This window comes from Sminthopsis crassicaudata, chromosome 3, assembly GCF_048593235.1.
Source record: "Sminthopsis crassicaudata isolate SCR6 chromosome 3, ASM4859323v1, whole genome shotgun sequence".
Lineage (NCBI taxonomy): Eukaryota > Metazoa > Chordata > Mammalia > Dasyuromorphia > Dasyuridae > Sminthopsis > Sminthopsis crassicaudata.
Genome location: NC_133619.1, coordinates 227,158,478 through 227,182,571, shown reverse-complemented (window position 1 = coordinate 227,182,571; position 24,094 = coordinate 227,158,478). Strand labels below are relative to the sequence as shown.

Below are 24,094 nucleotides of genomic sequence, written 5' to 3'. Positions count from 1 at the left end.
TGGGAACTCAGGTCACTTGTGTTTTGTCCTGTCACTGGACTTCAAAGAGAGATTAAGGCTGAAAAATGTGTGCAGTTCTGACTCACTTAAATTCAGCTCATGCCTGAATCAAGACACCACCCTGTGATGTAAAATTTTGTAAATAAAGGAGAAAAACAAGAAAGTGGTAGTTAATCCCACCCACCATGGTTTCTATCACTCCTCCTTCACATCCAGTCTCTTTCTGTTTTTTTTCTGAGAATTAGATATGGAATAGCATTCCCTCCTGTTGATTCTTCCACCTTTTGAGGGTTGAAATGGTCATAAAGGGGAATTAAGAATTATCTGCTCTGCTTTTGTCAGAGATTTCCAGGAAATGTCTTAACTGTTAAGCTCTCCATTATTACTACATTATGCCTCTGTGCTAGGTGTGAGACATTTTCTTCTTCTATTTCACTTTTCTATGGAAGTAACAACTTTGTTTCCATTTGTTTCTCTACTACTTTCTACCCAAATGTTCTGTTCTGATTCCTCTCCCTACATGAATAAGCCACCTTAACATGTAATGATTCCCTGCCATCCCTTTTTGCCAGTCCTATTCCATTTGAATAAGATAGCCTCATCCAGAGTCATACCCTAATCATAGTTCTCATTACAAGTCTCCATGGTCTTCATGAGGACAAATTTGCTTTCTTACTTTTCTTGCTTGTTCATCCTTCTTGAGGTTGTAGGCTTTACTCTGGGCTCCTCTCCTAAGGTGTTTTGTTAGGTTCTTACCGTTCCCTGTTCGGGCGCTAAATTGTGAAGGTCTGGGCTAGCTCCCCTGAAGGGCTCAGAATAAGTCCTTGTCAGGATAAGCAAAAGTCCTTGCCCCACGTTGGGCGCCAAATTGTAATGTTCTGTTGTCTCCAGGGAGGAGATCTGCTGTCTCAACTCAATCTCCCGGCCAGACTCTTCTTCCTGTAGAGAGCCATCTCAACTCTGACCTAGAATAGACTCACTCCTTGCTCAACTTCTTTTATCCTCCCAGAGAATGGGCGTGTGAGAACTCAAGGGCTTGTGGGAAAATTGCTTCTACCAATGAACTTGCTCCTTTTAAACATGTAAGCTCCTCCCCAGAAGTTCAAAGGGGTAAAACTCCCCTTAAAGGCCAGAACCAAAAGGTGTAGACTAGAGAATTGTTAAGTACCGACTTAGCACTTAGTAAGAACCTAACAGAGTTTCTAGGCTACTTCTTCTCCAAGCTATAGTTTCTTTCTGTGAAATCTACCTGGGTGATTATGTAATTTGCTAGATATGAGGCAAATATATTTTTACCAAAGTTTGTCAAGGTTATTTTACTTAAGGAAGCTATCATTGAAATTATGGTTCAGAAATAGAAGTCTCAATTTTCAGATACTGTCTTTTAAAACCCAGTTGTTCACCTACAAAATTAGCTTTTATCTCATCTTTTATGTTGCTGGCCTTCAGTGGGGATGAAAACATTACTTATGCCTCCATGTTTTTTTCTTAACCAAGAGGCAGTCATCTTTGTCAATGCTCTGCAAGTTCTTTCTGGTGGTTTTATTTATGCCCACAAGGATCACCAGAAGAGATCAATATTCATTCATGATGACAAGTCTTGGGAGGTTCTTTGATCTTGTCTTGGGTGTGCATTCTGGGAAAACAATAGACATTTCTTTTATGAAAAGGCTGACAAATAGTTCCCCTCAACAGACAGTTACCACTAGCCACTTTTCTTCTCTCTTCTAACGTTTACTGGGTGATCTTCCACCTGATGATACTTGTGGATCCACATTATTCTTTCTTATTCTCTCAGACCTTCAGACTTCTTCCCTTCTTCAAACCTCCTCTTCTCTTCTGGAAGGTAAACTGACCTGAACTTTGAATAGTTGTTGATTGCAAAACTTATTCTGCCCTTTGATCTTACTGATAGTTTATGTCTTTTATTACCTTTTAACCATTATTTTTAATCATCTTCTTACACCTTTGTTTCCCTTCATCACCTCTAAACAACATCACGGGAACATTCAACTTCATTTTCCTTCTCTCCAACCTTTTTTTATTACCCAGACTTTTCTTCCCTTCATTCTTTCTTTAGCCCTTTTCCTCAAACTTTTTCCTTCTTCAGGTTAAGTCATCTTCAAATTTTAATTTTTCCTTAAATTCTTTCAGATTACTCCTCAGATTCATCATCTGACCCCTTTCACCAGTCCTAAGCCCTCCAAATCCTCTACCTAATTTCTTCCTTATTCATCTCAAGTTTTCTTCTCTAGCTCCTTCATCTATACAATTTTCTCCTATGGAAGATGGAAGAAGACTTTTGCCTTTTGCCATAGTTATTTCTGTATATCTTCTCTTCTATTAGATTTATAAGCGTCCCAAGGGAATGGACTTTTATCTTCTTGTTGCTTATGTTATTTCAATCCTGTCTGACTCTTTGTGACCCCATTTGAGGTTTTCTTGGCAAAGATATAGGAGTGATTTGTCATTTCCTTCTCCAGCTCATTTTATAGATCAGGAACTGAGGCAAACAGGATTAAGTGACTTGCCCAGAGTCATATAGCTAGTGTCTGAGGCTGAATTTGAACTCTTGAATGGGCCTCCTGTGCCAGTTACTTATCCTTATATCTCTTAGAATTTGGCAAAGTGTTTTGTCCACAGTGATTGCTCAATGTTTACTGGGTAATTTAAGTCTTAACTGAAGACATATCATTTCCCTTTTGGAATATCATATTCCAAACTGTCTGCTCCTGTAAAGTGGTGGCTGCTAAAGCATTGGTTGAGCCTGATTAGCTCTTCATTACAATAATTCTTTCCTCTTGATTACTTACAGCATTTTTTCTTTGACTTGGAAGCTCTGGATTTTGGCTTTAATATGCCTAGGAGTTTCTCAGAAAGTGACCAGTAAATTCTCTCTGCTGAGTATAATCCTACAAGAGAGAAATTAGATCTTTATGAAATAGAAGATTTCCAAGCATTTCTGGACCTGGGGCACACACTTAACAAATGCCTAATGGTGGAGTCTCCGTGTCAAAGGGTATGGATATTTTATTTGTATAATTCCAAATTGTTTTCCAAAATGGCTATAATGATTCATAATTCCACCAACAATACACAGAAACACCACAACACCTATCTTCCTGCAAGATAACACCAGCTATTCACATTTTTACCATCTTTGCCATTTTGGCCAGTGGGGAGGTGAAATCTCAGGATTTTTTGGATTTGCATTTCTTCTCTCACTAGTGATTTGGGGTATCTTTCCTGTACTTATTATTCCAGATATATTAAATTTGTGCATAAGAGTTTCAATTACTGTAATCAAAATCATCTATTCATCTTTTGTAATTGCTTTACTCTTTGTTAAGACTATAATCTTTTATCCATATTTATAAAAGTCATATGATCTGTATCTGTTTTAATTTTTTGATATGTTAAGAACTTAACAAATAAGAAATTCTTTCCTAAGTATATTTTTATTGCTAAACATTGGATTTTTGTCTAGTTAGTTTTATATCTTTTTAAAACAATAATAAATTATTCTGATGACTATTACATTATAATATATTTTGAGATCTGGAAGTGTTATTCATTCTTCATTCCAACTTTTTCATTGTTTCTCTTGGTATTCTACATCTTTTATTCCTCCGAATGAATTTTGTAATTTTGGTTTTGTAATTTGTTTTGCTGTTATTTTATTGAGCTTTATAAAGTATCACTAGTAATTTAATTTAGTACATTTAAACTGTAAATTAACTTTGGTATTATGATCTTTTTTATTATCTTGGCAAAGATTGGCTAGGAGCATTGAAAATTCCTCTAGTTATTTAAGTTATTCTTTATTTCTCTAAGCAATATTTTATAATTGATTATTTGTAGTTTGAATACATATAGTATTTCTTGTTCTTTGGTACAGCCTCAAAATATTTCATGCATTTTTGTTATTTTTCAGACTGAGGTAATATTTTTTAATGTACATGATAATCTTATTATATATTTAAAAGGAATAAAAAGTTGTACATAATGTATCTGAAGTTTCATGTGGAATCAACTTTTTTAGTATGTTATGTTATCAAAATGTTTGTTTTCTTCCATAAATTAAATTTTTTTTATTTTTTAAAGCTTTTTATTTTTAAAGCATATGCATAGATAATTTTTTAACATTTACCTTTGCAAAACCCTATGTTTTTTTTCTCCCTCCTTTCCCCTTCTCCCCTCCCCTAGATGGCAAATAATCCAACATATGTTAAACAAGTGCAATTCTTCTATACATATTTCCACAATTATCATGCTGCACAAGAAAAATCAGATCAAAAAGGAAAATGAGAAAAAAACCAAAAAGCAAGTAAACAACAATAGAAAAAGTGAAAACACTCAGTGACTATAGTTCTCTCTCTGGATATAGGTAGCATTCCAATTCAAGTCTATTGGAATTGCTTTGAATCACCTCATTGTTGAAAAGAGCCCATCCATCACAGCTGATCATTATATAATCTTTTTGCTGTGTCTCCTGGTCCTGCTCATTTCACTCAGCATCAGTTCATGTAAGTCTCTCCAGACCTTTCTGAAATCATCCTGTTGGTCATTTCTTACAGAACAATAATATTCCATAACATTCATATACCACAGTTTATTCAGCCATTCTCCAACTGATGGGCATCCATTCAGTTTCCAATTTCTTGCCACTACAAAAAGGGCTGCCACAAACATTCTTGCACATACAGGTCCTTTTCCCTTCTTTAAGATCTCTTTGGGATATAAGCACAGTAACAACACTGCTGGATCAAAAGATATGCACAGTTTGACAACTATTTGAGCATAGTTCCAAATTACTCTCCAGAATGATTGGATCCATTCACAATTCCACCGACAATGTATCAGTGTCCCAGTTTTCCCACATCCCACAACATTCGTTGTTTTTTTTTCCTGTCATCTTAGCCACTCTGAGAGATGTGTAGTGGTATCTCAGAGTTGTCTTAATTTGCATTTCTCTGACCTATAGTTATTCAGAGCATTTTTTTTAATCTGACTAAAAATGGTTTTAATTTCATTTTGAAGTTATTTTGAAGATTTCATTTTCTATTATTTCTACTTGGATTTTGTTATTATTTTACTGAAATGCTGTTGATGTTGATGAGTTAAGTTTGTAGACTGCAATTTTGCTAAAGTTATTAATTTATTCAATTAGTATCTTTTCCTGATCTAGTAAGATTTTCTAAATAAGCCATTATTTCAACAGCAAAAAGGGAAAGTTTTATCTCTTTACCTATCTATGCTTTTGATTTCTTTATCTTGTTTTATAACTTATAGTTTCTAGAACTATATCAAATAACACAAAGAGTAAGAATTCTTGTTTTACTCCTATGCTTATTGGGAAAACTTCTAGTGTATCTTTATGCATATAATGCTTACTTTTGGTTGTAGATAATTTTTATAGTATTTAAAGTGATCCCTCTATGCTTGTATTTTGTAGGATCTTTAGCATGCATAAGTGAAGCACTTTGTCAAAGTCTTTTTTTGCATCCGAGATAATTGTGGTTTTGGCTGTGTTTGTTTTTGATTAATTGTGCTGACTGCTTTTCTAATGTTGAATCATTCTTGCAATCTGGGCATAAATCCATTTTGGTCACTATGAATGACTGCTTGGCTAAATTACTGCAATCTCTTTGATAGAGTTTTATTTTAAATTTATATTAACTAATAGCATTAGTCTATATTTCTCCTTTGCTTTCTTTTTTTGCTTGCTTAGCTATTAGGTCTAAATTTGTCTCAAAAAAAGAATTTGTTAGAGATTTTTCTTCTCAAATTTTGAGAATAATTGTACATTATTAGTATTGTTTAAAATTAAATCTATCAGAGCAGGAGTTTTTTTTTTTTTTTTTTTTTTTAGTAGTTCCTTTGTTACTTCTTTTTCTGAGGTAGGAAAAAGGTTAACAATAAGAAGAGTATTTTAGTGATGAGAAGAAATCCTGGGAGAAGGAGGTTTTCTTAAGGCAAATTAAGCAAAAACAATGGTAGGAACAAAGTACTATATTAAAAGAGGAAGAGAAACAAACACAAATAAATCCTGAATTAGGAGTAAAGGGAAGGAAAACTAGAAATACAAATGGAGGAAAATATAGATTTAATTCACATAATTTTTAATGTAAATGAATTAAACAACCTAATAAAAATAAAATGACAGATTGCCTAAGAAAAAAAACACCTCACAATCTTTTACTTATAGGAAACACCTGAAAAGCAGACATATACTGAATAAAAATGGGAGGCTGGAATAAAATCTACTATTCATAAGGTGAATCCAAGAAAAGGAAGGAATTACTGCCAGGCTATCAGACAAAACAAAAATAAAAACTCACAATATAGAGAATAAACAAGAAAACTACATTACGCTAAAAGAACTATAAACAATAACCCAACATCAAAATTACATCTCAAGTGTAATAGTATCTAAATTCATAAAGGAAAAATTATCTGGAAGAAGAAGACAAGGAAAGGAAAGAGGGAAACAAGGAAGGAAGGAAGAAAGAAAGGAAAGGAGGGAAGGAAAGAGGGAAGAAAGGAAAGAATGAAGGAAAAAAAGAAGGGAGGAAGGAAGATAGGGAAAAAGGAAGGGAGGGAGGGAGGAAGGAAGGTGAGGGAGATAAGGAGGCAGGAAAGAGAAAGGGAAAAGGAAGGGAAGGGAAGAAAAGAAAAATGTATTAAGTGCCTTCAATTTATGTGACTCAAAAATTTTGTTACTCTTGTTCTTTAATTCTCTTCCTTTTCTGTCTTCTAATCTTTTGATTTATGACTTTTACATTTACTTATTCCTTTGTTAGTGTCTTTGCGTTCCTTGTGAAATTAAAGTTTCTAAAGTACCAATTTTTAATTCCTTCTACACAATTTCTATTATTGGCTTGTGGAACTTGTCCCCTTTTTCTGTTGTACCCGATTTTTAGAAGTATCATTAATACTTTTAGCGAGAGAATAAGGATCTAAGTATTGCCCCACAGTAGAGATTACTCTGATAATTTGGTTCAATTCTACTCCTTGCTCTCTCCATGATCATTTGCTTTCCCCTGTGACATGGACTTTATAAATCCACACCCTTCCACTTTCTTCTGATGCCAGTTGCCCCAACAAACTGATTTTCCTCCTTTTAAGGAACAACACTCTCAGAGGACCTGTGCACCAAATCCTGCAGATTATGCTTATTATCAGGTCTTCATTTCCCCTTATAGAATATATTTCTTAATTGCCCAACTGACAAATGGCGTAAGGATGTGAACAAGCAATTTTCAGAGGAAGAAATCAAGCCCACAATACTGCCTTAGGAGAAAATGCTCTAAATCAAAACAACTGTAAGTACTAACCTAACACCCACAGATTGATTTTTTTTTTTTTTAAATGTGAAAATGTCAAATGCTAGAAAGGAATGGAAAAACAGGTATGTGCATGCATTGTTAATGGGCCTAAGAATTAGTCTGCCATTCCAGGAGGTTTTGGAACTAAGCACCAAAAGCTATTAAACTGGGCATGCTCTTTGACTTGGATTGCTACTAGATCTATAACCCCAAGGAGATCAAGAAACAGGAAAAGGACCAACATGTAAAAAATATTTGTATTAGCTCTTCTTGTAGTGGCAAAGGATAGAAACTGATGGGATGCTTATCCAGTCAGGAATAGCTAAACAAATTATGGTACAGAAAGGTGATAAGACACTATTGTGTTGTAAGAAGTGAAGGGGGATGGTTAAAAAAAAAATAAAAACAAGTCTTGTATGATCTGATGCAAAGTGAAGTGAGCAGATCCAGAACAAATGTTACAATATTGTAAACAAGAACAATTAAAAATTTGTGAACTCTAATCAACACAATGACCAACCACAAATCCACCAATTCATGATGAAATATGCTGCTCACCTCCAGATTGAAGGCTGACAGATTCAACAGTGCAAGTTGAAGCCTATTTTCCTTTTTTTTTTTTTTTTTTTTTTTTTTTGGACATGGCTAATATGGGGTTTTGCTTGACTAGTCATATTTGTAATGGGTTTTATTTTTTCTTGCCTTCTCAATGCCTGGGGAAGGAGAAATTGGGAGGGAGAAAATTCAAAAATCAAAATTAAATTAAAAAAAAAGTAAAAAGAATATATCCCTCTTTCCATGAGAATGTTGTTCCATTGCTCCCCTCATTAATGATTTTCCTTTCCTTTTCACTGTTTCAATCTCTCCCTTTGTCACCTCACTCCAGAAAACTACTGGAAAAAAGATAGTGCTCACCAAGAACCAATACTGGGTCTATTTTCCAACTAGGTGCTGATATATTTTCTCTTCCATTCCCTAGCTGATATTGTTTCTATATGCTACATGCTACTTATAAATTCATATAAGACTTTGCCACCATTGCATTTCTCCAGTTTGTTTTCCTTAAGAGTAGTCTTTAGTTGGTTTTCTACCTCCCTGACGAATCTTATGGTCCAAGAAATATGAGCGACAGCTCAAACCATCTCCCACTGAATTAAATTCCTCTGGTCTGTTTTTGTCTATACTTTTGTTTGTACACTAGCTTAGGCAAAGCAGAAGTCAGACACAGGATACTTCCAATAGCACATTTTCCCTTTATATCCCTATGTCTAATCTCTCAGAGCAGGCAAACATTGCCCTAATATTTCAAAAAGGAAACATCAAAATTTTTTCCCCTTGTTTTTTATTACAAATAGAATTCTGTGCCCACTAAACTGGGTAAAGATGGGCCCAGTTAATGGCAGTTTTGGGGAAGACAAACACTAGGGCATTGTTGATGGAGCTATGAATCAGTACAAACATTTTGGAAAGCAATATGAAATTATGCAAATACAGAAAATTAATCCTGAATGAAAAAAATAGACATCCAATAAATTGACAGATTTTTGTTGCACTTAATAGAAAATCTGACATATATGATCCAAGAGAAATATAAGGTAAATGTCAAAGACTGATTACACGGGGCTCAATAAGGACAAATTGTTTTACAAGTGGAGAAATGAGCCATATGTCTAAGATTGTCTTTAGTAATTGGGTAGTCCAAAAGAAAGGCTGAGGTAGAGCTGGGTATGATGTGATTGTAAAAAGCAAAACCATGTGAAAGGTCAAGAGCTTATATGAAGTGCAAGAGCAAGAACTGATAGAGAGGAATTAGATGGGAAGGAAGGCTGCTAGTGTTGGAATCCTATTCACATCAGGAATGGATTAAAGAGGGAATAATACATATACATCTAGTTGGGTATAAAAGTCTAAATTTGTAAAGAAGGGGAAGGAACAGACTAAGGGGATACAAAAGAGTCTGTAGTTCAACAGGAATAGAATAAAAGGGGAAGGAAAGAATGAGAACATCAAGAGACTTTTGGAGAAGGATATATTAAGTAATAGCAAGGCAAAGCAGTGGGTAGAAGCAAAGCAGAGGAGTCAGTAGGGATAGGAAATAAAGAGATATACATAAATATAATGATTGGGAGGAGAAGAATGAAAAAAAATTAGGGATAGTAATCATTGATCTCAAAGTTAAAGCTAAAATAGATTTAATCAAGAGAAAAAAATGGAAACTACACTATGTGAGCTATATTAATATTGTAGAATTTTAAAATAACTAGATGATATAAGGTTGGAATATTGCTATGGTGTAGGAAATGAATTGGTAGATTTAGAAAAACAGAGAAAGACTTGGACTAATGAAGGATGTCACCATCAGAGAAACAGAGGCCCAACAATAACAGTATAGACTTGCATAGATATAAATGAATGTATATGCGTGAGTATATTGATGTATATGCATATATCTATACACGTGTATATAATTACATGAATATACTTATGCTTAACTTTAGCCACCTTGAGAATGGTATTGGGGAAAGGGAAGGAGAAAAGGAATAAAAAGAAAGCAAGTTTTTAAAAACAAATGAAAACCTACAAGGAAGCAAAGATGGACAGCTCTGAGCACAATGTATACTACATAAAGGCTTTCTTGAAATGGAAACTTATTGTCTGATATTTTGAATCCTCTCTTATGTTGTTCTGTACACATGGCAATTTTTTTTTTTTTGCTTTTTCTAATATTTTCTATTCTGTATTTGTTAAATTAAAAAATAAATTATGTAAATAAAGTGACCAAAATGTCCAAGTTCTTTAGTCCAGAGATTCCACGACTAGGAATATATCCTCAAGAGTTCATTGATAACAAGAAAGTTCCTATATGGACCAAAATATAGCAGCAATTTTTGTGTTGAGAGTTAAGAGAAATGAAGTACATATCAATTGTTAAGGAGGAATAACTGAATGATTGTGGAACATGAATAGAGTCGAACATTTCCTCTGCTCCAAGAAACACATATGATGAACACAGAGAACATGGAAAGATGTTCATGAATTGAAGCAGAATGAAGTAAGCAGAATCAAAAAACTCATGTACATTTTGATTACAATTATATAAATGGAAAGAACCATGAAACAATCAATGAAAAACAAATGTTATATAATTAGCAATAACAAACACAGCTCCAAAGAAGTGATACAAGAAATCAACTCATTGTTGATGTGGGTCGAGGACCATGGATGTGGCACATTACACACACACACTCATACACACTTTTGGTATAATGATTAGTTTTGCATTTTTCTTTCAAAAGTATATATGAAATGGCCCTGCAAGAGAAAAGAGTGAAGAGATACAGGAAGAAATTAGAGAATTAAAAAAAAATATTTAAAAAATAATTCTGGGCTAACTAAGACGCTATTTCTGTACTCTTATCAGCAATATAATAATAATTCAAGTATAGTAGTTATGAATCTCCAACTTCCATTTTTCAGTTGTGCTTTCAATGCCATCTTTTGTAGGGTCACAACACTAAGTTAAAAGTTTAAATGATTAGTCATTTCATTTTACATGGCACTATGATTTCATTTCTTATCTGGCTCATGGTTTAACAAAGTTAATTTAGTTTTAATACTAAAATGTGTTGTCTGTGACTCCAAAGTTCCTGTATATTTGTTAGTAGTAGAGACTTGACAGTTCCCAACACATTTTTCACATAACAAAAATGTCTTTAAAATAATCACTATGATCCCAGCTTAAAAAGTGTTTTTGACAGTTGTTCAATTATATTCAATTCTTCCTTACCCCATATGGGGTTTTCTTAGCAAAAATACTGGTTTGCTCTTTCCTTTTTCAGCTCATTTTCCAAATAAGGAAACTGAGGCAAACAGGGCAGAATGACTTATTCAGGGTAACTCAATCCATTGCAGCACCTAACTGCACTGTTTTGACAGGAGGGAAGTGTTTTATGAGTTTCCAAAGATTGGTTTAGACAGCACCAGGTCTTAACACTTCTAAGGTAACATCTTTTTCCCTAAGGTAATTGGTTCAAAAAAAGATGAGCCAATTTACTCTATAACTGAAACTCTCACTATAATTTACTTCTCTATTCCAACCTTCCAAGTTGATGTCTCCATGTAGTTACACAAGAAACCAAACCACCACAATGCTGCTTGGAGTCAAGTCATGAAAACTGATGTACAAGAAGCGACTCAGACTAGCCTCTATTTCCAACTCATCATTTATCTTCACGTATGAACACAGAAAAACTTCAAGCTCTGGTTATCTCCAACTCAGATGCTTTCTGCAGCACCCTGCAGCAGCAGGCACCCTGATGATCATCTGTGCCAGGTCAGCCTTTAGTAGGTGCGAGTGCAAGGGCTCTGAGCCTGCCCAGCTCCAGAGGAAGACCTAAGGCTATCTGACCAAGGGCACAGTCACCTGGCAAGCAGCTCTGGGGCTCAGGCCACTGATGACATCTGTCAGAGCAGGGTCTTGGGGCCTCAGGCAGACCAGTGCCACTGAATAGTTCAGGGCTATTCAGGATAGCTTTCAGCTTAATCATGGCCTTCTTTGCATAAGCTCATTGTTAAATTTTGTGCCTTTCTTTCCAAGTCTGGGCCACCTCCACCAGGTAAAACACTGTGCCAAACCACTAGGGCAGACTTTTCAGCCTGGCGGGGCACTACTCTTCCTTCCCTCTCACACACTACTCAGACAATGGCAAGACATTGTTTCCTAGAACAAGGTGGAAGAGACACACAACAGCACAGGCTGAGTACTTAGGCTAAATTAAGCAGAAATCAGGGCTGCAATACATCGAGCAGATCTGTTTATTCCAACTGACCCAAAGTTCTTGGTGGTCACCAAAACATAACAGGGGAAACAAGAGGTCAAATGTGTGTTCTTTATTCTACTCAGTAGGCATACACAGACCCAGAAGTAGTATCTCTGAACCCTTTGTTCTGTAGGGATGCTTGAGAGAGAGATCCCTGGGCCTAACTAAAGTGGGGAGCAGGCACATGATCACTGGAACTCTCCCGAGCCTTGGCCTGAGGAGCAACTGGGGACAAGAGAAAGGAGCAGCAGAAGCCCAGGAGAGACCCACCCTTCGACAACCTGCTCTTTCTCCTGCCTCACAGTGCTGCACTGGGGATGGAGCCGGTAGTGGGAACACCACGGACATGGAGGGGCCTGATGGAGCATAAGGGGAGCTTCCCGAGGGGAGAGGAGTCTGTATCCAGGGCTGCCATCGGGCCAATGGAGAAACCTCGGTGACCTTGTCCGGAGTGCTAAGGGGTGTGTGTGCTTTCTGATGCCACTATGGCTCTTGCTCTCGTGTCAGCAGCCTGATATCATGTAACAGAATAGGTAGTGAAGTCCACTGATCTCTTCTTGCCCTTTCCTCTGGCTATCCAGCTTTCCAGGTGCTACTTCCTTGAGGTCAGGAGATCAGGAACAATGGAGCCATGTCAGAGGAGCCAAAAAGGGGACTCTCACTTGAGTTTAGTCTCTTTGTATGTTAAAAACACAGGGCAGTAAAGAAAAGATTCTCAGAGGAGCAAAAACTACCAGATGAATGCATGGAGAGACATAGAGCTGTGTGACACAGGGTCAGAGTTCTGTGGGTCATAGAGAGGAGGTTGAGGGCCTGCTGGAAGTGACATTCTTCAGGCTCATGCCTCTGCTAGAGCAGAGGCAGCGGATCACTTCGAGGATGGGATTAGGCCAGAACAAGGGACACCAAGTTAACAACAGCAAATAAGACATTCATGCAGACACATACTCCCATGCATATCCCCCTGTCCCTCAACAGTCTTTGCTGGCCTGTCCAAAAATGGAAACAAGTGACTGCTCAGGCAGGGCCTATTGTTGGGATATCATGGTTAATGCCCAGTCCACAAGGGCAATGGTGGTGTCTTGTAGGCAGAGCCAAATCCAGTGGGCAAACTTACTCAGCTGTATCTTTATACAGTCCCAGGTCACATCACCTCTGTAAGAAGAACGTATAAGGGAGGTTCAGGTGGAAGGACACCAAATAAAGTAAGCCAAAATACAAGTGGTAACATGAACTGCTAGGACAGAACCAAGGAAGGAAGGAAGGGGTGGGACAAGGAGTCTGAAGTTAAGGGGTCTCACCTGCAGGCCTCCTGGCAATGTTCCTGGACCTGGGACAATGCAGAAAGCAATACATGCCACAGAGGGAACAGAAAGTCCTGGTACAAGAGCAGCAACAATTCCCTTAGCTGTAGTAGCAGATGTGACAATGAATCTGTGAACTGGGTCTGCAGTTGGATCAGAAAGTGTAGGAAATTAGTTCAAGGCTCTCCTGCTATTCTAAAGGATAATAGTCTACCTGTCCAAAGGACTCCATTCATCTCTGTTCTTCAGCTTACCCCATGGAAAACGTCAGGGAGGTTCTCATAGGCCCAAGAAAGACAGGACACACAATAGGTAGAGATAAAGGTAACTGTTGTGTTGGTCTGGGTCCAGGCCAGCTGCAGGCTGGGTTCTAGCACCGCCATCAGATGGGAACCAAAAACAGGCAACGTCTCCTCCAACCAGCTGTGGAATTGGAGAAACAGTTGGAATTCCTTTTGACTATTCCTAACATTTTATGACATTTGTAAGGGTTAGGGGGCAGGCAGAAGGTGGGGAACAGAGAAGGAAATGCAGTTTCCCTCTACCCCTTGGCTCCATCACACTGTAGGGAGACCCCTCCAATCTTAACCCTTTGGGGGACTCACCTGTAACCCTGAAGCCCGTAGTAGTGGAGCCTGGCACAGGCCTCCTCCCCAGCAGGCAAGAAGCCTGATGACTGCAGCACCCGGGCTGACAAGGAAGCTGGCAAGGGAAGCAGAGCTGGCTTGGTGGGGGTGGTAAGAAGGGGGTGCCTGGCTGACACTGAAAAACGAGGCCTGCAGAAGGCCTGCCAGGGCCAGGCTGGAAGACAGCTGGGCAGCATGGCCTGGCCCAGCCCCCAGCATAAAGTTGAGAACGAGGCCTGCAGAGGACCGCCTGGGGCCAGGCCCTTGGGTCCAGGTCTGACCCAGGCCCTCTCTTGCTTCCCCTCCCTCTCTTTCCTTTACCAGCCTTATCCTTGAGCATCTAAGACCTCTTACTCTGGAAGGAGCCATGTGACCGGAAGTCATGGAACAGGAAACCAGCTGCAAACAGCAGGAACACAAGGAACAGCTGGACCCAGGGCAGTTGCCGACCTCGAGCCCGCTGCAGGAGGCCCTGGAGAAGAAAGTGTGGAGCAGTGGGGTCAGAGAGCACACACAGATCTTTGCACGCACTCCTAGCTACACCTTGGTAGGGGCAGGAGAGCTGCCTAAACTAGGCCATGAAAAAGTACAGGAAACCTTGGGATTCCCGGGGAGGGGTGGCATAGACTGGGACTGGGAGATACATCCTGAGTCAGGGAGCATCTGGGGTGGAAGCGCAGGGACACCAGGGTGGAGGGAGGAGGAGTCTGGGGATGTCTGGGGGTGCACCAACGTCTGAGCGGGGTTACCTTACAGATGGTATTGCAGGCTGTGGTGTCTTGAGTGTTACTTCCTCCTTTCCTTAGGAGCTCCTCATTTGTCATTTTGAAGGACTGAATTATTTCTTGCAAAGACTTTCTCATCTGGTGGGAAGCAAAAGGCCAAGGGCTGGGAACACAGGGTTCCCTCTTTTTCAATTTTCCCTGTTTAGATTTCCCCACTTGCTTACAGCCCTCCCAGCTCAGCAGAGCTTTTACAGGAAAGCCAGTTGCTCAGAGAAGGCGCCATCTTAGAACCAGAACTTCTCCTGAGCTGCCCATCCCCCAAGGCAAGCTGGTTCCATCCAGCTCAGTGCCTCACCTTCTTAGGAGTTTGGTCCCAAGTCTCCAGAATATGTCCCAGCAGCAAGCTGTGGAAAAAACAGTCATTTCTCAGTGTGTTCTTGGCAGACCCAGACTACAGAGGCCCCACAGCTTTTCACATTTTCTTGCCCTTTTAAAAACCTGGCCCATCTAATTAAAAGCTTTAGCTCTAATGCATCTTCCTTAAGTCCCCAAGGGAAGCTCTGAGACCCAACTTCACATCAGGAAAGCCTCCACCCCCATGCCTCTTTGATTGAAAAGGGGTGACTGAGAGCCAGAAGGCCAGGGGAACGGCTCCGCTCTCTGAGCTTCCTTCCCCTGGTCCCCGAGACAGAAGGCAGATCTCACTCAAGGTCCCGCAAGGCAGAGGCCCCCAGGGCTCGCTTTGTCTAGCCCACCTGGACTGTGACAGGTGTTTGGTGTACAGCTGTCTCCAAACATTGAAGCTGAGGGCATCTAGGGCTAGACACTCAGTCAGGCTTCTCAGGAGCTGTGTGGGGAAGAGAACAATTGCCGGAAGCACAGTTGGTCTCACAACTCAATATTCATGGACAGTGGTGTACTAAGGCAGGGGGGGATTACCTCCACAACATGGGGCCAGGCCTTGCAATAGATGCTACAAATCACAGTAAAGTGATCCCTACGGGGGATGTATCACAACTTAAGAGTTCTTAGGATAGTCTTTAGGTAGCAAGTTCCAAAAAGCTGCAAGGGTAGAATTATGGTTCTAGAGCCAGCATCCAAGCTCAGTCACTAAGGCACAGAAATGAGACAAGGAGAGGGAGGTCAGGAGCCACGTCTGTCAGAGAGGATAGGCAGGTGGGGGTTCTGTTACAACCACTGTGTTGAGCGTGTCACACAGGCAAAAGGGAGGATGCCGATAAACAAGTTATCAAAGGGCAGTTAAAAAGTTTTTTCAGTATGAGGAAGCATTCCTCTCCAGCATTCTCAATGACCTGTCTTGATCTTTTTTTTATTCTTACCTCTTTCTTCATTTCAGGGGGACAGCTAGGGGTGGCTCTGGACAAGAAGGAGGGAAAGTAGGTGTGCAGAGTAGTCTCTGGTTTTGCACCAAATGCCAGCACTTTCAGTCTGGGATAGAGCTGACAAAGCTGTTCCTGGAGGCTGTGGACAGAGTGGGGTGGAGTCATACACAAGGTATGCTATGTGAGACCTTTTTTGCCCCACCAGACTTCCTCAAAGCTAGTATTTTCAGGTTAACATGGCCCCAAGAGCTCACTGATTGACAACTTAAAAGATCTGGGGGTGGGGGAAGGCATCTCCCAATCCCGTAACTCTGGCTTTCTTGAGCTGCCCTGCTGACTCTTTTGCTAGTGTTATAAACATACAGCTGCCATACCTGGGTGCCAGGGAGTTGTTGGGCATGTAGGCAAAGTCCAGAAGTGGGAAGAAGTCCTTGGGGCCAATCATGCCAAAGCCTTTGGTGAGGTTGGGATGCATCCTGCACAGAGCGGGGAGAAGAATGTGCAAACTTCACCCTGGACCCAACTCCCTGAAGACTTAAGTCCAATGTCCATGGCAAACGATAGTGTTCCCTGATCCGTGTTCCTGTCCCACTGGTCCTTCCTCAACCTTCCACTGAAGGGATTGGGGTGAATGGCCTACTCTGATTTTCCCCATGTCTCTAAAGGGACCAGAATTTTAACATCATATTCTGTTGACTCAGTCATTCTGTGGCCATTGCCAGACCTTTCTTAGCTCCCTCCCTGAACCCTCAAAATTACTCACAGAAGCAGTCGGTCCAAATAAGCAATTGAGAAGGGAGACAGAGACTTGATTCCCAGGACAGGCAACATGATCCCCAGCCACACTATGGGAGAGTGATGGGGTAATGCAGTGTGATACAGTAATGACAGCCAGCATTTTTATAGCATTTTAACATTTGTGAAGTGCTTTACAGATTATTTGGTCTGATCCTCACAACAATCTATGAGGTGCAAACATTATTCACATTCTATAGTTCAGGAAACTGAGGCTGAGAAAGGTTCAGGGACTTGCCTAGTGTTATACAACTAGTTTTAAGGCAGGATTTCTATTCAGGGCTTCCAGAATTGAAGTCTAGTACACTATCTAGTATATTACCTAGCTAAAGAACAATCACTGGAGAATCAGAAGATCTAGAATCTGGTCTTCTTGATTCCAATTTGGTCTTTAACACACCCAAAGTAAATTCATTTGATTTTTATAGGGTTGTGTCTCCTTTTGTAAAATAAAGGAATTCAAAGAGATAATTACCACAAGCTCTTCCCATAAGGCCCAGTAATTTATACTTTTATAATGACTTGGACAGTTATGCTTATCAAATTTGCAAATGACCCAACCCAGCTTAGGTAGTCCTAAGATAAATGACTTTTTGAGGCACTTTTCAATTCACATTTGGTGAAAGGATCAGTTCTTTTAAGCAAATACTTATTTACACTAAGATTCTGGCTAAGGCTGTTTTGGGTTTGGAGATATACCTGGGAGGCACAAAGCAGGGAGAGGAGATCAGATGCAGTCTCATTACCTTTAAGTCCCTCTGTTAGGTTGACAAAGCCTGCCTGCCCCAGTGCCCACATGATGGTCAGACACTTTGCTGGTCGATTCTGATGGGATCTCAGCAGCTCGAGATACTGGGGAAACCAGTAGAGGAGGCAGGTTATCAGTGGGGGAAGGGAGTGATGATAACTAGATGTCTAAGTCAGAGGTGAAGCATAAAGAATGCCTGATAGGTGAGAAGAATGACAGAATAAAAAGAGACTTGAGAAATAACAATATAAAAAGGGAGGGAAATTGGAAACCAAAACTGAGTTCATAGGGTCTTCCTGCAAGTACAGTATTTAGCTCAGTTTAGAATTATGGCAGCTGCTTTCTGTTACCATCCCTCATGTTGTCCTGAAGACAGGAGGAAATGGCACAATTCCCCTACCCCATCTCTCTTCTCAAACCTGTAACTGCATGTCCCATCACTTTGAGCTCACCTTGCCTAAGTTCATGGTGGCAATCTTGGGCTTATCTTGTAGAACTGCTTGGATACAGATGCGGTAGCCATGGAGTGACTCACCTACAAAAGCATGAGGTCCCATATCAATGAAGATTAGATTTCCTCAGTGAATTTCGATTTTGCAGCTGAACCTACAGTCTACCCAATCACTTCTTTTTTTTCCCCTGAGGCTGGGGTTAAGTGACTTGCCCAGGGTCACACAGCTAGGAAGTGTTAAGTGTCTGAGACCAGATCTGAATTCGGGTCCTCCTGAATTCAAGTCTGGTGCTCTATCCACTGCGCCACCTGGCTGTCCCATACCCTATCACTTCTTGACAGATTTCACCCACAATCCACTTCTGTCCAAAATGATTTTCTGAATTCACAAATTTCTTCACAGATATCCTTCCAGCACAGAGCATGGTAACCAGTGTTTCTGGCCCTTACCTGGAGTCTTGTCCATTTCCTGCAGCATGGTATAGAGACAATGGTCAAAGAAAAGTTCCAGGACACCAACTGCTTTTCCCAACAATCCTCGAATGATTCCACGAAGTTCTCGGCCCACCAGGCAGTAGGGGTAATCTGGAACCGGCAAGAACCTCTGTAATCAGTTCTAGGCTTGGGGCTCATGGCAGTTCTAAGACTCTTATTTCCCTCCCTGGTTGTACAGATGTGGTCTTCCTGAGCCAAATACACTCTTAGTTATGGAGAAAACAGGTTGGGGGCCTCACAGGACTAGTAAGCAGAGTTAGGGGCACATTTTGGCTCTGCTATCAATCAGCCTCAAAACGACTTTTTCAGAATTTTCTAGGTTCACTGGGTGCTCAGGAGGGTAGACTAACCATGTGTGTGCTGGCTTAATGTAGGTTCACTTTGAGGTGCTTGCAGCTTATAGTTGAGATATCCAGCCAGGTCCTTCACCCACACAGAGGGGTTTCCAGGGAACATGCTCTGGCTCTTCTCCATTTCCTTTTGCAGTGCTACAACATCTAGCTGCCAGGGACACAGGAAGCCCAGGGTTAGTCGGTCATGAAATAGGAAAAGATAGCCTGGGACTTGTAAGGAGTCCACAGAGAACAAGGAAATGGCAATTATTAAGAATACCATTTATGTGGCATGCTACATTTTTGTTCATTCATAACTCCAGGATATGTGAAATGAGGTAGCTGTGAATGAATCATTTAAGAAACATTTATTTTTAAAACCACAAATGCAAGGTACTGTGCTAGGAGATGAGGACATCAAGAATGGAATGATGTCTACTGGCAAAAAGCTTACTTTCTAAGGAGGTCGGGTAGAAAAGTGCATTAAATATATTTAGGATAAGGATAATAACTACAAATAGAGCCAAAGTAGTAATATCCAAGGTAGTTTGGGAAGAAGGATGCTAGCAATTGAGGGGATCATCATGAAAGGCTTTATGTAGCAAAGGCCTGAGCTGAGTCCTGAAGAGAGGAATTCTGTGAGGAAGAAATGAGGAAGGATGTGTTCTAGAAATGGACAGCAGTCAATCCCAGCACATGGAGATTGGGAATGTGAAGAACAGAGAAAAAGCTAGTTCAGCTGGACAGTGGAGGAAGGGGGGGTATTCTACAACAAGACCAGAAAGGTAGGCTGGAAACAGGTTGTGAAAGACTTCAAACACCTAGCAGGGAGATATATATATATATATATATATATATATATATATATATATATATATATATATATTTGGTTTTAGAGGCAAGAGGACGCCGCTGTAATTTGAATTAGGGATTGAGATGCTGAGATTTGTGCTCAAGGAAAATCACTTTGACAGTAATATGACTTGAGGCAGGGAGACTAATTGGGAGGCTGTTGCAATAAGGTGATCAGAGTCTGAACAACGGTGGTAGCTATGTGAATAAAGAGAAGCGGTTGAATATGAGATGTATTTGGTGACTGATTGAGATAGAATAAAGAATGCTGAGATTGGAAATCTGCGAGACAGGAAAAATATTGATGCCTTCAACCAAAACAGAAGTTTAGAAAAGGGATAAGGGTTTTTTTTTTTTTGTTTTTTTTTTTTGTAGGGAGGAAGCCAATGAATTAGTTCTCTTTAGACCTGTTGAATTTTAGATGAATCCAGAATATTCAGTTTGAAATATTCAAGAGGCAATTACTAAAATGGGAGGCAAGTTCAAGGAGAGAAAGAAAATGAATATATAGATCTGAGACAACTGCAGAGATATTAATTAAATCCATGAGAGCTGTTGAGGTCACTGAGATAGAATTCTCAGATAGAACAGAACCCACAGTTAGGAGGTATGGGCTGGGTGAGGAACTAGCAAAGGGGCCTGAGGCGTGGTTAGACAGGTAGCAGAACCAGAGAGAGCAGTGTTACAAAAATCCAAAAGGAAAGCGCATCAAGGAGGGGGTGGGGTGGTCCAAATGTAGAAGGTCCTGAATGACAGGACTGGGAAAAGACAGCGACATGTGGCAACTGAGAAGTCTGATAATTCAGAGGGCAGAGTCAGTGAAGCGAGGAGACTGCTGCCAGCCAGAGTGAAAGGGGAAGTGACTGAGACAAGGAGACAGCTTTTCTAGGAGTTTATAAGGCAGTCAATAATGTGGGACTATTTAGTGAGATTTTTTTAAGGATGAAGGAGATGGGACCAGAAGTAGGAAGAAGTCAGCAGAGGAAAAGGTTGGAGAGAACGGGAATGACTCAAATTAGAATAATTTGGAAAAGAAAAGGAGGGTTCAAAGGCAGACAGCAGTGTTGGGCCTTGCACGAGGGCCACCTGTCAGAAACTGGTAGAAAAGTAGGAACACCTAGGAAAGTGACTCCTAGGAAACATTTATTTTTAACGTTTTCACTCAGAGGCCCCTGGCCTCTCATGTCCTATACAGGAAGCTGCTGGGATGGTCACTACGACTGTGAAACGCGGTGATTTTTTAGGCAACCAGGCCCCCGGCCCTGCTTCTCACTCCCTTCCTCCTCTGGTTTTGGGCTCTGGGGGCTTTCTTTCTCCGCTATGCGCTCGCCTTTCCTACAGCCCAGAGGCGAGTCTGGCCGGGATTCCGCCCGTCCCTCCTCCTCTCACTGCCCCCATGGCGCGGCTCTCCCCCCCTTCCAGAGCCGTCTGCTCCCCGTGGTGCCCCCTCCCCTCCGGGCCGCGCCACTCACCGCCTTCATGGCCTCCTCCAGGCTGCGGAAGCGGCCCTGCTTGGTGCTCTGCTCGGCGAGGGCGGCCGCCTTTTTGGTTTTTTTGGCCGTTTTCTTGTGCTCCGCGGGAGCCGGCGGGGGCACTTGCTCCTTGTTGTGCTTTTTCATCACCTTCTGAAAGCCCAGCTCAAAGAGGGTGCCTGAGGGCTGGATGGCAGCTGCGGAGCGAGGGCAGGGAGGGGGCGGGAAGCAGAAGGGGAGAGGCAGACCTGAGTACGGGGAGCGCAGCGGAGGGGCCCGGCTCAGCCCCCTGGCTCCGGACGCAGCTGCGGCCCAGCCGGCCGGGGGAGGGGCGGGGGCAGCTGTCTGCTTTCCTCCCAGCTGCGGGGCTCCAGCCTCCCGGGGGCAGGGACTCTACACTATCTGTGTATGCATGCGTGCGAGCATCTGTGCAGGCCGGCGGCGGACCCCACTGCTGCCTCCTCCAATGCAACCCCAGCACAGGGCCGGGCGCCCGGGCAAGAATAAAAAGGAAACGTTCCGGCCTCCAGCCCGGGCGGGGAAGGCGGAGGGTCCTACGTCCCGGCCGGGAGCCCTAGCTGCACCACCCCGGATGGCTCCGCGCTCCGCCCGACGGGGCTGTCGGAGGACTCGGTTCGGGTCCCGGAACGCTTCGGCCAGGCCCGAGGGCCCGGGATCGGTACTCACGGACCAGCTCGACGCTCCGCGCTCGGTTCGCTTCCCCGAGTGCCCGGCGGTTCCCGCTGCCGCCGCCTCCTCCTCCTCCGCCTCCGCCTCCTCCGCCCCCAGGCCGCCGGCCCTTCCTCACCACTTCCCAGCGACCCCCACCCGCTGCTGTGGCCGCCATGGTCTAGTCTCTCCCTCCGCCACTCCCAAGACAGACCGACAGACAGACTGACAGGCAAGCACTTCCCCCCCGAAGCCGGCCCAGGCCCCCAACTCTACGTCCGCGCCTGCGCAGAGAGCGCGGTGCCACGTCTCTCCCCGGAGATAACCGCCCGCGCTGTATGCTGGGGCTTGTAGTCTTGGCGTAGGCCTCGGGAGGGGTGTGGCCTGGGCCTAAACGGAGAGGAGCCGTAACCTCCTCCTGCAGCGACAGCCGCGGGTTTGCAGGGTTGAATCCTCGTGTCTCTGGGTCACGAAGATATCGCCCCCACCCCCTGGTCTCCCTCTCCTCCAATCACAGCAGGCGTGCCGGGGAAGCCGGGCTTGATGTTTGCGGAAAGCCGTGTAAAATACTGCCTGCCACGTGCATCGCTTCCCTCGTGCTCATCAGTGTGATGAAGCCGGCGGGGGGAGGGGGGTCTGTCAGATCGTGGAGCTCCGAGAGCTCACGCAGCCCCTCAAGCGCTCCCTCCTGCACTTCTGGGGCTCAGGGCAAGTGTGCCGGAGTAGGGAGGGCAGGGTGAGGTCCCGGGGCTGGAAGGGGCAGCGGAATCGCCTGCGCAAAGGATGGGAGGCCGAGGGGAGGTCCTTCCCGAGCTCTGCACTGCTCCCTCTTCATTTTACACGAGAGGACCCGGCGCCCTGGGGACCACTAGCCTCGGATGATTGGGGCTGGGTAGAGACTTCTAAGGCAGCTCCTGGCCCCAGACCCAGCCCTCTGCACTGCACCAAACTGCTCCCCCTCCCCTTCCCTAAGAGAAAGCGACCGCCTGAAGGTCACAGGCAGCCACTAAGCTGCTAAGTTAGGATCTGAATCCATTTCTTGCAAATTCCGCGCTTTGGACCCTACCTCGGACCGCCCGATTTTAACTTTTCCTTCCGTAGCCTAAACTTCCTCCTCCGGTACTAGGCCACATATTGCGGGGACCCAATATGAACCTGATCCTGCTGAAAGCGGGCCGCCCTTACCGCGTTTCCCGGCGCTCCAAGCCTGCTCTGACTTCAGGCCTGAGAGAAGGTGGCTGGGCTGGCTACGTCAGCGCTCAGGGGTCACCAGCAGAAGCGGACTATCCTTTAACTGTGTAGTTCAGGCGTGCCCCGGTTTGGGGGTTAAGTGGCTTGTCCAGGATCACACAATTAGCAAGTGTCGAGGTTGATTTTGAACTCAGGTCTTTGTACCTCCAGGCCCGATGCTCTACCCATTGCCCGCTTGACTGCCCTACATTCTTTTATTGCGGTTCTTCTTTCCTCAGGTTGGCAGTCTATTTGAGATTAAAGTTCACGGTTGGCTCAGGTGCATATAATGTTACCCCACTGGCCTGGGAATCAGATGCTCTGGGCTGTATTTAGTATCAGCTCCAGCTGTTAGAAGAGTGACCTTTACTTCCTCTCTCTAAACCTGTTCCCTCATTTCTAAAAGGAGGGCGGCAGTGCTTGTGTTCATTGCCTTAAAGGGTCCCTAGGAGAGCATTTTGCAAATTCTATTGTAGAAACACAAGCCGTGCTTACACAGCATAGAAACTAATACAGTGGAAGGAGCTCAGAGTCTGGAGTCAGAAGTCTTGGAGTTCAAATCCCCTCTCTGCAACTCACTTGACCTCCTTCAGTCTCAAGTTCCTCATGAATAAAAGGAAGAGGGTGTGCTAAATGGTCTTTGAATTAACTCCATTTCTAGATCCATATGCTTCTAATCTAGTCCTGCAGTTGGAGTCACTCTTCCAATCAAGAAGAAAGGTGTGGGGTTTTTTTGGTTTTTGGTTTTTTGTTGTTTGTTTTTTTGGGAAAGAGCACCTAGACTGTACATTCTTTGAATTGAACATGTATAGGGCATCCAGAAAAGCCATGGTGACCTTTGGCTTTATCAGGAGGACCATTCACCCCAATTTATTTTTTTAGGATAATCTAAACTTGGTTTGAT

General features: G+C 42.5%; 1 protein-coding gene across 2 annotated transcripts; it reads right to left on the bottom strand.

Annotated features, from left to right (window-relative positions):
- Positions 1 to 12,131: 12,131 nt before the first annotated feature.
- On the bottom strand, positions 12,132 to 23,424 carry TMEM214 (transmembrane protein 214). 2 transcript variants are annotated; one of them, XM_074300130.1, is made up of 17 exons: positions 23,146 to 23,424; positions 21,292 to 21,488; positions 18,986 to 19,136; positions 18,591 to 18,725; positions 18,142 to 18,224; positions 17,688 to 17,793; positions 16,910 to 16,991; positions 16,521 to 16,622; positions 16,144 to 16,285; positions 15,559 to 15,650; positions 15,159 to 15,207; positions 14,828 to 14,941; positions 14,433 to 14,550; positions 14,058 to 14,154; positions 13,707 to 13,875; positions 13,450 to 13,595; positions 12,132 to 13,303 (listed from the first exon to the last, which is right to left on the bottom strand). In XM_074300130.1, the coding sequence occupies exons 2-17, from the start codon at positions 21,436 to 21,438 to the stop codon at positions 13,177 to 13,179; spliced, it is 1,860 nt and encodes a 619-aa protein (XP_074156231.1). In that variant the 5' UTR covers positions 21,439 to 21,488; positions 23,146 to 23,424; the 3' UTR covers positions 12,132 to 13,176. The 2 variants fall into 2 exon arrangements, with proteins under 2 accessions (XP_074156231.1, XP_074156230.1); XM_074300129.1 differs by lacking the exon at positions 23,146 to 23,424 and adding an exon at positions 21,979 to 22,138.
- Between the last annotated feature and the right edge of the window lie 670 nt (positions 23,425 to 24,094).

Bases quoted from the DNA above. Each gene is read 5' to 3' on its own strand.
- TMEM214 (XM_074300129.1), bottom strand. From the start codon at position 22,138: ATGGCGGCCACAGCAGCGGGTGGGGGTCGCTGGGAAGTGGTGAGGAAG. The intron at 21,489-21,978 runs GTGAGTACCGAT...CTCGCTCCGCAG, and splicing joins GCGGAGCGTCGAGCTGGTCC to CTGCCATCCAGCCCTCAGGC. The intron at 14,942-15,158 runs GTGAGGCACTGA...GCTTCCCACCAG, and splicing joins GGGACCAAACTCCTAAGAAG to ATGAGAAAGTCTTTGCAAGA.